Source organism: Meriones unguiculatus, chromosome 2 (genome assembly GCF_030254825.1).
Source record: "Meriones unguiculatus strain TT.TT164.6M chromosome 2, Bangor_MerUng_6.1, whole genome shotgun sequence".
Lineage (NCBI taxonomy): Eukaryota > Metazoa > Chordata > Mammalia > Rodentia > Muridae > Meriones > Meriones unguiculatus.
The window spans coordinates 21,071,342-21,086,683 of NC_083350.1; the positions used below are offsets into that span (position 1 = coordinate 21,071,342).

Below are 15,342 nucleotides of genomic sequence, written 5' to 3' on the forward strand. Positions count from 1 at the left end.
ACGTTAGGAGTTTGGCCTTAGACAAGTTGCCTTCACTCCAGGAAAAGCTGAGAATATTTAAGGTGGATGGAGAACTGAGTTAATCCTTCTAAAGTGCAGTGTGCATTTCAAAAGTACACTCACGGCCTTCTGAGCACCTTTCAAGACATGAGAGCTTGGAGAAGCTTTCTCACCTGGGCTCTTCCAGTCTGCCAACTGGTGGGAGGACTGGGTGGAACACAGAACAACAAAATCTGTTCACTGCCACCTACTGGCGTGAAAGAGTTTGACAATTAACCTTTTAACAGTTGAAAGGATGCCTGGAGCCAGAGACCCTGGGACTATGAACTGTGGCCTCTTCTCCTCTGGCCCGGTTATGCTCTTTGCTTCCATTGGCTGCTCTCTACTCAGGATCCAGAACAAGAAAGAAGACTGAGCAAGGCGGCCCAGCAAGACAAGACTCCTCCACCTACTTGGCATCGGCACAGATGCCTATCGTAGGTGTGGCTGCCAGCTTGTAAGTAGAACCAAGGTGACAAGGGAGTCTGTCCCTGGGCGGTCTCCTGCCTTCTCTTTGCTCAAGAGGCATACCCTCCTGAATGCAAGCCACCTCTAAAAACAATACCCCCAAAAAAAATGTCTCATGGAAGGGATGGAGTGTACAAACCCAAGTACCCAGTTGCACCTCTACAGAAATCAGATTGAACTATAGAATGGGTGATCTGCAAGAGTGCAGAGACAGGAGAGACCAAAGAACTAGAACTCAGAGTGAATTTCCGAAGCTCGAAGTTCACGGGGTGCACTGACAAATGAAGAGGCTAGTTCAAGGCAGCCACCCTCCGAGGCGCACAGGCAATTGCTGGTGAGCAATGTTGGAAGACAGGGTGGAGGGCAGAGAACAAGCAACCTGTACACTCCACCAAACAAGACATGGCCATCTCCACTATGCTTCATCAAATACCCATAGTAGTGCAGAATCATGCCCCCGGGTGCCAACAAGAGGGACAGCTAAGCCCCCAAGAGGACGCAGCGAAGGACCCTAGGAATGGCCTCCTGCTGGGCCAGAACTGTAGACTATGCCTGTTCCCAGTATCAGCACCCTTTGAGTAGAGTCTGATTGATGGCTGATGTGCCCACCCACCCACAGTTGCCCAACCTGTCTGTTCCACTCTGGAGTGCCACAAGGAAACTCTCGCAATACTTTGACCAAGCACACCAGCCCTTTGTTTACAAGCATTAATGCAAAATGGAGGCTCACCTACCTTCAGTGGAAGTGAGCCATACAAAAAGAAAGGACCACAGAATCAACTGACTGGAATTCATGGGGGCTCACGGAGACCAGGGAGCCTGTAGGGGTCTGGCCTAGGTCCTCTGCACATATGTTATGGCTGAGTAGCGTGTTGTACTTGTGGGAATCCTAAAAGTGTGAGCAGGGACTGTCCGTGACTCTTTTGCCTACTTGTGGGACCCTTTTCCTCCTACTGGGGTGCCTTGTCCAGCCTTGATGTGATGATAAATGTCTGGTCTTATTGTAGCTTGTTATGCTGTGTTTGGTTGATGTCCCAGGGAGGCCTGCCTTTTACTAAGGGGGGGGGGAAGGGAGGCACGCAGGGCATGAGGAGGCTGGGAGAAGGGGAGGAAGGGGAAATTTTGGTTTAAATGTAATATATGAAAGAAGAATTTTTAAAAAAGGATTTTATTTTACAAATAAAATCACTGCTTTTGAAAAAAGAGTGTTTAGAGTACAAAGCCTGATTTTGTTTCAGCTGGGGGTTAGGGGTTGGACAGGGAATGAATCCATACATCCAAAACTAGCTTGCTATAAAAAAAAGAAAACGACAACTAAAAAGTCATCTAAATGCAACAGATTTCTGAGTTTAAAATTAAATGCAAAAGTGATAGTATATGGCTGTAATCCTACCACTTGAGAGGCTGAAGCTGAAAGATTGTGAGTTTCAGGCTAGCCTGGCTTACATAGTGAGAGCTAGTCTCAATTGAAAAATAAAGTCAATAAAACAGACTGAAGTCAAAGTCAGAAAACAAAACAACAACAAAGAAAAACTACAAGAGAAACAGAAGAACCACAAACAATCATTCCAGGTATGCCAACACAGAAAAAAACAAAAACAAGAACATAAAAGTAATCAGAGAAGACTCCTGGCCTGTTCCCTGTTTTCTCCTACTTCCAATGTGCATCCCATTTGTCTTTCTAAGTGAGGATCCTACCCCGGATCCTCCTTCTGGTTTAGCTTCTTTAGGTGTACAGATTTTAGTATGTTTATCCTATCTCATAGGTCTAGTATTCACATATAAGTGAGTATATACCATGTGTGTCTTTCTGTTTCTGGGATACCTCACTCAGGATGATCTTTTCTAGATCCTACCATTTGCCTGCAAATTTCATGATTTTCTTGTTTTTAATTGCTGAGTAGTATTCCATTGTGTAAATGTACCATAATTTCTGTGTCCATTCCTCCGTTGAGGGACAACTGGGTTGTTTCCAGGTTTTGGCTATTATGAATAAAGCTGGAGCCTACCACAGAGGGCCTCTGAAAGACTCTACCTACTAGTGTATCAAAGCAGATGCTGAGACTCATAACCAAGCCTTGGGCAGAGTGCAGGGAATCATACGAAAGAAGGGGGAGTTAGTAAGATCTGGAAAGGACGGAGTTCCACAAGGACCAAATATATCTGGGCACAGGGGTCTTTTCTGAGACTGATTCTCCAACCAAGGACCATGCATGGATATAACCTAGAACCCCTGCTCAGATGGAGTCCATGGCAGCTCAGTATCCAAGTGAGTTCTCTAGTAAGGGGAACAGGGACTGTCTCTGACATGAACTCAGTGACTGGCTCTTTGACCTCCCCACCTCTGAGGGAGGAGCAGCCTTGCTAGGCCACAGAGGAGGACATTGCAGCTAGTCCTGATGAGACCTGATAAGCTAAGGTCAGATGGAAGGGGAGGAGGACCTCCCCAATCAGTGGACTTAGAGAGGGGCAGGGAGGAGATGAGAGAGGGAGGAAGGATGGGGTTGGGAGGGAATGAGAGAAGGGGCTACAGCCGGGACACAAAGTAAATAAACTGTAATTAATATAAAAATTTTAATAAAAAAGAAGAGAAGATAATTTTCTGAGTTTTTCCATCACAAAATACTTTCAATGAGAAAGCTGGCATTCTTGACCATCCCACCTTCCTTTCTAGCCTGTGATTCCATCCTAGTTCAGAGATTGAGGCATGATTCAGCCTTAAGATGATAAAAACGTGGATAGTTCAAGGCACCCTGCTGAGGTCCACTCCAGCCAGACCTCTTTTCTACAAAAGCAAGGTATACTTTCCTCTCGGATGTAATCCAGGCTGTCGACTTTCTGTGTATGTGATGAACCAAATTCTAACTCAATCCAAAGTGACAGTCTTTAACCACATGTAGCTATGTAAGTGTAAATCTAAAACCCAGGTCCTCAGTCACACTGACCTCATTGTTAATGTCTAATTGCTGTGTGTGGTTGTGGCTCCTCTAACACAGGGAGCTGAGCTGAGCCATTTATGTGTTTTAATCCGACATTGCATTGTAATGCTTATTCTAAGAATCAACTGTCTCAAATTTGTGTAAACATGTTATCACTTGTTCTCTGTATTGCCAATAAAAACAATCAGCCAATGCTGAGCAATGGAGAGAATAGGGTGGAACATCCTGGTCTGGAGGGGAGGAGGAAGAAGGAGTGGGAGGATAGATCTGAGAGGAAAGGCCCGGGAAACATCAGGAGAAATGAATCAGACCTAAGTTATGACTAAAAAGCAAGTAAATGGGGAAATATGAATAGGAGGAAGCTATGCAGGCTTGGAAGTTTGGAATGAAGTAACTATTGCTCTAGGGTAATTAATAATTAAGTAAATCATAGTCTCTGTGTGGTGATTTGGGTATACAGCTGGTTTAGGAATAACTGCTTTTAACTAAAAGATAAATCAATATTAAATATTAATAATCATCAACAGTAAATTAAAATTAAACAGGCAAGTTAGTGGTAAAGAAGAGTATAATAAAATAGGGAATTAGCTTTTAAAAAAAAATCATCAAGTTTGTGTTGCAAGATCCCTAGCTCTACTTCTCAGTGCTCATGTATTTCTAGTCACATGGCGCTAACAGATATCATCAAGGCATGCTCAAGTGTCAAGTTGGGCAGAGGGGTCACTCAGGCTAAGCTGACCTTCCCCTGGCCTCTGTGCACAGAAAGACTTATTGTAAGTTAAGAAAGCAAATAGGAAAACACATCTGGCCATGCCTTTCCTTTACAACCAAGATCGAAAGGCTTAACAAAGTTTATTTGTTCTTCGATGACAGTGATAATGACAAAAAGAGATCGAGAGAGCAGCAGGGAGACAGAGAAAGGAGGAGGAAGGAAGAAAGTGAGGCAGGAAGAAAGGAAGGAAGGGAGGAAGGAAGAAAGGGAGGGAGGAAGAAGGAAGGAAGGAAGGAAGGAAGGAAGGAAGGAAGGAAGGAAGGAAGGAAGGAAGGAAGGACAGGGAGAATGGGAAAAACACACAGCAAGTTCTAATGCGAAAGATACCAAAAAAAGATGACTTTACACTCAGAAAGAAAAATAAACAAGATGTAGGAAGACAGTCATGGGCCTGGACATCCTGGGCTTGAGCTCCTTTTATGAAGTCTGGGTAACCAGAGTATCTTACTAAGAGATCATACCTTTAACAGAACTGACTTCCCATTCTCTACATCCCTGCCACCTGACAGCCCCTGCCTTGGCTCTGACTATCCTTGAGTTTCTCAGCCTTCTCCTGATTCTCTCTGTGCAAATACAAGTTTCCTTCAAGCTAATTTTTAAGTGCTTTTCAGGTCATATCATGGACTTAGAAAGAAAAAAGAAAAGCTTCCAAGTGTCCCCTAGTTTCTGGCCACAGAAGTGTAAAATAGTGTCTTTACTTAGCATTGCTACTGCTGTGACAAAGCACCATGACCAAAGCAACTTGGGAAAGAAAGGACGTATTTTCTTACACTTCTGTAACATTGTTCATCATCAAAGAAAGTGAAGAGAGGAACTCAAACAGGGCATGAGCCTGGAGGCAGGAGCGGGGGGGGGGGGGGGGGGCTAGTGCTGCTTACTGGCTTGCCCCCATGGCTTCCTGACAGCCCAAATCTTTCGCAGGCTTTTTTCTCCACTGGGGTTCCCCCCCTCAGATGATTCTAGCCTGTGTCAGGTTGACATAAAATTAGCCAGCATAATGGCTTGTCAACTTGACCCACAACGCTTTTTAAGACATAACCTTTTCTTTTCCTTTTTCCCTTGGTTCATCCCCAAGACCTGAGATTAATAAATATCACATATATAAAACATACTACAAACTTAAAAGTCCCACATTCCTTACCAATCCAAACACTTAAAAAAATCTGTCTCAGTAAAAATTCCTTTTAAATCTCTTTTAAAAATCAAAGTCTCTTTTGAAATTCAAAGTCTTTCAGCTGTGGGCTCCTATAAAATCAAAAGTAAGCTAAATACTTTCTTACTTCAAGAGGGAAGGACCAAGGCACAGTCACAGTCTGAACAAAGAAAAATCACACTCTAACAGTGTACATGATACAATTTCCAATATCAGGGATTCATTCACTCATGATCTTTTGGACTCTTCCAAAGAGCTTGCTTGGGTCACTTCTCCAGCTCTGTTCTCTGCAGCACACACATCTGCCTTCTAAGCTCAAGTCCGCTCCACTCCACCACTGCTGCTGTTCATCCCAGGGTACTGGCCTGTTGAAAATGCTGTCATCTCCACTGCACCTGGGCTGTATCTTCACCAATGGCCTCTCTTGGCCTCTTACATTGTCAAACCTCAGCTCCTTTTCATGACCCCTTCATGCCTTCAAAGCCACCTGGGACACTCTACCAAATTAGGCTGCCAGTGTGGGGTACACCCTTGGCTGCCTCTGGAACATAGCTAATGTATGCAGTCTCTGAGGAAATACTTCCCAGAAGATTTTCCCTCAATGATGCTGGCCTCCTCTTAATCACTAATAATTCTGCAGTGGTGACTGGCTGACCAGCATCAATTATACCAGTAAAGCAAAAGTTTTACTTTTTGGTTCTGGTCTCTTGTTAGTTACAGCCAACATTCCAGCCCTAGATAACCAGAACCATAGATTATTAACTCGAAATAAGCAACATCCCTGCTAGAGTCTTCAAGTGACTCTCAAACTTCCCTCTGGAGCTTCATAAGCCAGGCCTCCACCATTCACACTTCTCTAAACACTCTTATCTTCCAAGCTCCCATAGAGCAGGTCACCGAACTCTGAGCACTCAATGGCTTTCTGAGCCCAAAGTTCTGAAGTCCTTCCACAATCCTCCCAAAAGCAACATGGTCGAGTCATCACAGAAATACCCCACAATCCTGGTACCAATTTATAGTTAGAGTTACTATTGCTGTGATGAAATGCCATGACCCAAAGCAACTTGGGGAGGAAAGGATTTAACTGGATTACACTTCCATATCACTGTGCATCGGGAAAGGAAAGCAGGACAGGAACTCAATTGGGGCAAGAACCCTGGAGGCAGGAGCTGATGCAGAGGCCATGGAAGGATGCTGCTTACTGGCTTGCTCCCCATGGCTTGCCACAGCCCAATCTTGTGGAGGCATTTTCTCAATTGGTGTTCCCTCTTCTCAGATGACTCTAGCCCATATCAAGTTGTCATAAAACAGATTACTCTCTTTGTTTTTCAAAGACCACAGAACCTGTCTCTGATTTGAGCCACAGTTTAGTAATCTTCCCATCTTGCCTTGATTAGAATCAGATGGCTTTGCTATCCGATGCTCCTCTTTCCTCTCTTTAATCTCAATTCAGTCTTCAAGGATTTACACAGGCTAATGCATTCATCTCTCTTTACTAGGTCTAATATGTCCTCTTTCTTTACACATGAAAATAATTCTTAATGAGAAAGGAGGAAAGAATCAGACATACCTTGATTGCCTAGAAGGTTTTCCGAACTCATCGCCACATCCTGAAACTGTGGTACCTGCTCTCTTCGGTGCAGGAGTGCAACAAACACTTCCTTCTAGATATGTGAGGCCATGCCAGGTGAATTTATTAACTGCACAATGTGTCCTTTTCACACACACAGCCCTGATAATTATGCTGGGCCTAATGCTCCTTGAACATACAATGACAATGCTTGTGGCACACCTGGCATCATGATGAGTGTGCCACAGGCACTGCTCACCAACAGTGAGTGTTTAGGCATAGAGGAATTCCTGGCCCACCTGGAAATTAGAAGTGAAAATGAGTTAAAAAAAAAAAAAAGAAAGAGAAAGAAAGAAAGAAAGAAAGAAAGAAAGAAAGAAAGAAAGAAAGAAAGAAACTTGCATGTATGAGCCAGACATTAGACCTTGAACAATCTGGTCTCTGAAGAGCTTTAAGGGATTCTGCTAATTCGCTTTTAGCATGTAGCAATGATAGGAAAACAAGCAATAAACTGTTGTCATTTGACCTTGTTTTTACCTGAGAACCAGAGTTTCTTAAAGTTTCTTCAAATGCCTTGGACCAATGGCATTTGGAAGCTTGCTGAAAACAAAATCCCAGCTGGGAATGCCAACACACACCTACAAGCTCAGCACTCAGGAGGCTAAGGCTTGATTTGGCCTTGCTCTTGTATGGACTTAGAGACAACCTGGGATATTTCTCAGTTACTCAAAGCTCAACTATTCACCTTCACATCTGCCAAAAAGAGCTGCCAGTAAAGCCTGGAAGTGTCATTTCATAACCCAGGACTGAACAAGTTGCATTTAACTCTATAAAGTCTCCTGAAGTGGGTCCATATATCTTGAAATATTTATGTCTTGGCACAGCTCATGTCATTGACTCGCGGGTGACAGAAGTTCTCTGAGAGCCAGGACTTCCAGCCCCACACTGAGCTCATAATAAGTGATAGCCCCAGAATAATTATATACTAAGACATATTTTCAACAATATCTAGTCAAGTACAAATTTTATTTTATTTGTAGGATTAACATAACTTCAAATATCAGTACAATAGGCAATAAATCCTGTGAAGTGAAATTCCCCAATGTATGTACATTCTCATTTGGTAATACCTACCAGAAACTTTCCAGAAAGATAAAATAAAATAAAACAAACAAACAAACAACAAAAAACCCCTCCAAATCTCACATATCTGAATGACCAATTCAAATGTACAATTTAATCCATCCATTTTATTTTATATATATATATTTAATAGTATGTTTTAATTGAATCATACTTGTACTTCACTAACGATTTCTCTGACACATATTTACAGCAAATATATTTCCCACAGAAACATAAAGTTGACACGCAATGCCACATGTCTGACATGCATGTGTGTTCTTTTCCTGTTAAAGGGACTTCATTTTGAGTGCCAGAGGTTGGCTCATTTGCATATATTTAACAAGTTACCACATACATGTATTTTCCTAAACGTAACCACATTTGAACACGAAGGCTATTTTGTTTACATAGAGATTAAAATGTAGTCTAGTGCGTTCGTAAATACATTAATCTAAAGGTAAGAATTTATAGGAGCCATTTAGCACCCAGAGCAGAGAATTAGCCTAGTGAGAGTTGAGTGTTGAGAGTTGAGCAGTGTAACCGAGATCAACGTCGCCTTCTACCCCTGTGATTGCAACTCTAATCACCGTGCTCGATCCTCAAGGATGATAGTCAGAAGATTCAACACAGGAATTACAACCCCTGCAAGTGCTTGCCTAGGACAGAGGTGAGGAAGCCTGCAGACAACCCATAGCCCTGTGACATCCACGGCAACGCTTGATTCCGCTTCCTGTAAGGGTTACAATGAGAACTTTTACTTCCTGCCTGTGAGTATTCAGCAAATATGAACAGGACACATTTTGAAAGGCTAGAGGCTCTTTTCAAATCAGTTGCCAACAACCTGCTTGTTTGCCATCTTGTAATGATTTGGACATCTCACTACTTTGCTGTTAATCCCAGAACCATTTTTTCCCCCTATACTGAGCTCTTAGAGGAGTGGCTGCTTGTGCCCACAAGCTAATTATGCACTTGTACTCAAAAGTTATTCTGCACCAGGCACAGTGGAGCATGCCTGTAATCCCAGCACTCTGGGAGACTGAGAAGGAGCTCTGTGAGTTCGAGGCCAGCCTGGTCTATAAAGTGAGTCCAGGACAGCCAAGGCTGTACAGAGAAACCCTATCTTGGAAAAACAAAAACAAAGGTTTTCTCTTCTGAAATTCTTCTGTAGAAAAGGCCCCTTTTACACCAGTAGTTCACCATGGGCTGACTTCTATGTTCATTGTTTTATTTACACTTTTTTCTTTCATTTTGAAACAGTCTAGATGACAAGTATCTAACAAAAGGGAAAACACTAATACCAAGATCCTACTGCAAAGTGGAACCTGCGAGCTGTGGGGACTCACCCCCTCATTTCAGATGAGAACGCTGGGACTTGCGAGCCCTTGGCTGTGCTGAGCAAAGCAAGTCTCTTGGCATCCACAGCACTGCTCTGGCCACTAACGCCTGCGTCCTTCCTTCAGGTTTGTTTTCATTATCCCATGTGGATCAGTGCTTTTCAATTTAAAAATCATTCTATATTTTTCAAATTTTACAAGAAGTTCTCCCCCCCCTTTTTTTTTTTTCAGTTTTCAGGTAGTTCTTTCGGCCATCCTGGGAGGTCAGCACAGATGTGGTGAAATTAAGGACATATACATGGCTGGTGATGGCATAGTTAGAGCCTGAGCCTGTATTCCTTTCCTCCATTTCAGACTGGAGAAAATGCTATTTCTTTGCTGCAGACTGGGCCTTTAAAATGGTTGCTAGAGGCAGGTTAAGACACTGGGAAGCATACAGTGACAAAGTTTCAGACACCAGGAGATGCTGAAAGACTATGTGTGAGAAAACCAATCTAGTTTGACTATGGCCATGTGCTAAATGGAGAGAAGGTGGATATGTACCTAGAGCCCCTGACGTGACCCCAAAACATTTCACAGGAATGCTGAATTGAGTCAAAACAGGACACCGAATGTCATAGGGACTTTCACAACACAAAGCAAAGTTTGTAGCATAGACTTTTTATGTCTGAGTAAGTCCAAAACTATGATGGACAGAAGTGCAGGTACAGTAGCACATATACAACATACCATATATATATATATATATGTATATGTATGTATGTATAGTATAGCATATATATAATAGTGTAGTAGTTAAGGCTGATCCTCAGACAATTCTAAAGACAAGCCATAAACCAGAAGTCTAGGTTAGTAGATCTGTAGAAACAATCATAGCAAATAAAACAGAAATTTCAAATGAAAAGGGGCTGGACGTCTTGCCATTCCTGAAAAGAATACAAAAGGTACATTCAACAAAAATGAACCACATCATGAGAAAAACAAAACACACAAACAAACAAACGAAGTCACTCATGGTGACACAGACCTCCTCAGTGTTTCTTTTGATAATTGCTCACCCAGGATGTTGAGGTCACTTACCAGGACAGGTAGAGGATGGTGAAACCTCCTACAAATGGGATGGGGAGTAGAGAAAGAGTAAGATGTAGAGAGACAATTGTCAAAGCCTGTTCTCAGAATGGAGATGATCCACATGTCAGACTTTGGAAACACAATGACCATAAATTTAAAAACAGAAGGGGAAAAAAAAAGGTTCGAGCTGCAAAAGAGATAAAGGAGAATACATTTGGGATTCTTCAAGACCCTGCTCATCCTCTGACTGAACCTAAATGACTGAGAGACGAGAGACCTAGAGAGGGGGAGGTGTTTAATACCTGCCAAGGAGCCTACAAGTTTGTCTGAAGCCATGACAACAAATGATCTCTTTTAAGGTCCTCCGCATCTCTTGGCTGCGGAGGGCATAGATCAGAGGATCAATCACAGAATTGCACATGATGAGTATAAGGTACATGTTGAAGTAAGACATAAAGCAGGAGCAATAGATGTTCTGAGGGCATGAAATCATTAAGATAAGGTGCAGGAAGAAGGGAGACCAGCACACAATGAAAATCCCCAGCAGTATGGTGAGGGTAATGGCACCCTTCATGCTGGTCCTTTGCCTCACAGAACTGTATCTGGGGGAGGCTGCTATCCTCTTGACATGGTTCCGGGCCAGGAGGAACATGTGGATATAGAGAGACACCATGAAGAACAGCATGGTGAAGAACATGGAGATGAGGCAGATGATGACGTACTTGGATTCATAGTAAATGATGAAAACGATGCCACAGCTTATGCAAAAGGTCCATATGCACGCGATCATCACCCAGGAGCGCCGTGCCGTCATGATGTGGTGGTAGCGCAAGGCATAGAAGATGGTGATATACCTGTCCACTGCGATGGCCAACAGACTGCACATGGAGGCCACCACCGAAATGCAGATCATGGAGTCAAACACGTTGTCAATGTGACGCACAAAGGTGTCGGCTATCACCAGATGTTTATTATTTATCAAGTAAATGGTGATGGTCTCCCAGGCGTTAGACATGCTCACCAGCATGTCCGCAACTGCCAGGCTGCCCACAAAGAAGTACATAGGTGAGTGCAGGTTTTTGTTCTTCACTATGGCCCCAATGACCAGGATGTTCTCTAAGAGGCTGATGATACCCAGAGTCAGGAACACCTCCACGGCAATTCCCATGTCTTCACAGGGTGAAGATTTGCTGACATTTGGTCCTGAAGTGTCCTCTGAGGCATTCAGGGTAAGATTCAAGGAAGGCAGGTGAGATGCGGAGTTCATTGCTGGAAGAAAAGGCCTCCGCTTCTTGGCATCAGATTTACTGTAAAACAGGTTTGTTTGCTATTGTTTTATTATGCTCTCAAGAGTGTAAGTGTGCACCACAGCACAGAGCACCATACTGTACCAGAAGCAAGCACACCTAGGAAAATGGGCAGACAGACACGACATGCTGGAAGCGTGAGGTTTGTCCCGTCTGACTAGTGGTCCTAGTGCCTGGAATTCTGTCCCCCTAACATACAAGCTTAATGCGTTCACAGGCCTCTTCTTCCATAGACTCACATTCTGTCACTGTTGGCTTACAGGAATAGCTTCCATTTCTATGCCAAGTACAGCTTCTCTTTCCATGTCTAATTTTTGGCTCCTAAGTCCACCCTCAGAGCATCCCCTGAACCCTATCAAAGCTTCCTAACAGTCCCAAGCAGTCTCCAGATTGTCACATTACTGGGACTACTACATCATATGTTGCTCAAGTGAGCCCAGATTTCTGAAGAACATACAAACATTTCCTTAAGAAAGGCAGATGTATCTGTGTTCTTATCGTTAACCAGGATTCTCCTCAAATCCTCAATGCATACTCCCCAATGGCATAAGAGACTGTAGCGAAACAGTCGCTTGGCTTGAGCTGAAACACAAACTTATTGCCTCCGATATATGAGCTTACTTTGCAGTATGTTGAGTAGAGAAAAACAACAGTACATTCCCCTCAATAAATATTTCCCTTGAATTCTGAATAATATGAATTTCATTGAATCTGACTGCGAATTTTATAAGCTCCACATGAGCACAGTATGAAGAAACAGTTATGAAATGTTAAAACAAAACACACCCCAAGAGCCATTGTATTAGCAGTGAGGTAAAACTATTAGATTGTAATCATTTGCGCTACATTTACACCTCAGAGGTATGGACCGATTCTATGGTTGCATTCAGCACCACATCCAGCTGCCTTAAAAATACCCCTGCTCAAGCTGGCTCACCCATTCTGCTCTCCTCCACGTAGAGGTATCCGGCGTTTTCTGGGGAAGAGTTGTGTCTGGGTACCGGCTCAGGCTCAGGCGCTCTCACTGTACGCTCCACTCTGCCAGGGCACCTGATGTTCACCTGCGTGGACCTCGGCGACAGAGCAGGGCCATCGCCAGGGCTAGGGCGCAGTCTCCTCCCAATCTAGCCCAGCACCTCACCACTCTGCCTTTAAACAGCCTCCTCCCTCCAGCCCAGATCGCCACCTCTCTTGACCTGCTGGGTTGAGGTCTCCTGCAACTTGCTGCCGGGCATGAAGTCTAAGAGTCGTGTTTGCACTGCCACCTAGTGGTCTGCCTCTAGGTTGTTGCAAAACACAACCTCTGAGGCGCATCCAAGACAAAATGTTTCTAGCCTTCTAGGTGCGCACGGATGGATTTTCCAGCTAATGATTCTCTGCCGAAATAATTCTTTTCCCCTTCGCTTCCTCAAACCGATTAAAATTCTGCCTAGTTCAGTGACCCGTTCTTTGTCTTTCCGCTACAGTGGCTTACCGGTGTGTCTTAATACTTGTACTTTGGAAAGGCCAGAGCCTGGAAACTCTGGTGGACACACAGACACACACACACACAAACGCACACGAGAGGGGTTGGGGAGGGAGACAAGGCGGGGAAGACCGAGACAGAGATGGAGACAGAGGGGCCAGGGATAAACACGAAAACGCAGGTTTGTGGGGGGTGGGGTTGTGTCATGGGGAGAGGCACAATCCCTACTCTGTGAAGGTTACCTAACTGGAGACCAGACCCCTGTACATGCAATAGACTGGCTGGCAGAAAACCCCATACAGGCAAGTATTAGCCACCGAGTCTCCATCTTTAAGGTCAGAGAGAGATCTGCAAAAGATGCTGGCTTCACAATAAAGTGCTGCAAATGGAGTCTTCACGAAAGCCAGCAAGGCGTTGGTATTGTTCTGGGAGAGCAATATGTAGATGCCCGGTGACGTCACACGGAACTGTTTTGCTTAATCTTTTTTTCAAAAACAATACGGCAAGTGACTGCCTTTTATCACTCCCATCTAACAAAAGAAAAGAGAGAGCGAGCTTCGGTAAGGGGCATTTCCTGGCCACTAGGCATAGTTCCTCAAGCCACTGCTGGGGCTACGTTTATTATCATTTAAAACCAGCCATGGTGATAACCCCAGAATTCTTTTTCCCTCAAAATAGCTTTGGCTATCCAGGATCTATGCACTTCCGTGTGATTTAAAAAAAAAAAAACAAAAAAAACATTGTGAAGAGCATTGTTGAAAAGTTGTTGGAAATTGCAATGAACGTATAGATTGATTTTGGCATTATAGCCATCTTCACGATATGCTGATCCATGAGTAAGGTCTTTCTGCCTTCTAGTGTCTTCAACTTTTTTCTACCCTGTTTTAAACGTTTCATTGCATAAGCCTTTTTACTTCCTTGCTTATGTATAGTTCGGGATATGTTTTTTTTTAGTCTGTTACAAATGAGATTATTTACCAAGTTTCTGTATGGTATTTTTGTTACTGGTATACATTAAGGCAGGAAGGTTTTGACAGGTTAGTTTTGTATCCTGCAACTTTGCTGTGTTTTTTCTTTAGGATATCTTATCTACAGAAGTGCATCATTTGAAAACATGATAATTTTTCCATTTTGTTTTAATCTGTGCCCCTTTTATGTCATCTTACAGTTCTGAGACTGCAAGGTATTGCATGAAATAACTGTTGAAAAGAACAGTTACTCTTGATCTTGATTTTAGTGGAAATTCTGAGGTTTTCCCCCATTGAATATAATGCTGACTATAAGTTTGACATATATAGCTTTGATTGTGCTAGGTTACCTTGTATTCCCAGTATCTTCAGAGATTTTGCTACAAAGATGTTCTGCTAAAGTCCTATGGCAAATCAATCTGGGCTTAAACTTGTTTGCTTGGTTTTGTTTTGGATGGGAGGTTTTAAAATGTCATTTCTTTTGATGTATCTAATTTTTAAAAATATCTTAACTTTGGTAGACCATATGCATTAAGAAATTCATCCAAGCTGGGCATGGTGGTGCATGCCTTTAATCCCAGCACTCAGGGAGGCAGATGCAGGCAAATATCTGTAAGTTCAAGGTCAACCTGGTTTACAAAGTGAGTACAGGACAGCCAAGGCTACAGAGAAACCCTGTGTCAAAAACCAGAAAAAAAGGAAAAAAAGAAATCCATCCATTTCTTTTAGCCTTTCCAATTAAGTGGAACATGGATTTTGATGTGTGTTCTTACAACACTCTGGATTTCACCGATGACTCTTGTAATAACTCTATTAATTTGGTTCTTTTCCTTAATGACACACCTCCTTCAAGGCCACATCTCTAATCCTTCCCAAACAGTTCCACTAACTAGGGACTGAGTATTCAAACATACACGGGCGCTTCCATCCTCATTCAAACTACAGCTGGTCTATCAAGAATGTAGGCTAACTGAACTCTGGAAAGCTGGGTAGCTCTCAATAAATATCAATTAGTGCACGTACTATCACCACGCAATCTTATTCCTAATAGAAAATATGGCTACATGCACAAAAACTCATTTAGTAGGTAACTGTGGTAATACAGTTTCCAAGCTAGAAATGAACCAAACC

General features: G+C 43.1%; 1 protein-coding gene across 1 annotated transcript; it reads right to left on the bottom strand.

The window, feature by feature from the left end:
* Positions 1-7,987: 7,987 nt before the first annotated feature.
* Positions 7,988-15,330, bottom strand: Mc5r (melanocortin 5 receptor). The gene is made up of 2 exons (XM_021658851.2): positions 12,716-15,330; positions 7,988-11,778 (listed from the first exon to the last, which is right to left on the bottom strand). The coding sequence occupies exon 2, from the start codon at positions 11,736-11,738 to the stop codon at positions 10,767-10,769; it is 972 nt and encodes a 323-aa protein (XP_021514526.1). The 5' UTR covers positions 11,739-11,778; positions 12,716-15,330; the 3' UTR covers positions 7,988-10,766.
* Positions 15,331-15,342: the final 12 nt, after the last annotated feature.

Excerpts from the sequence above, each read along its gene's own strand:
- Mc5r (XM_021658851.2), bottom strand. The coding sequence starts at position 11,738 with ATGAACTCCGCATCTCACCTGCCTTCCTTGAATCTTACCCTGAATGCC.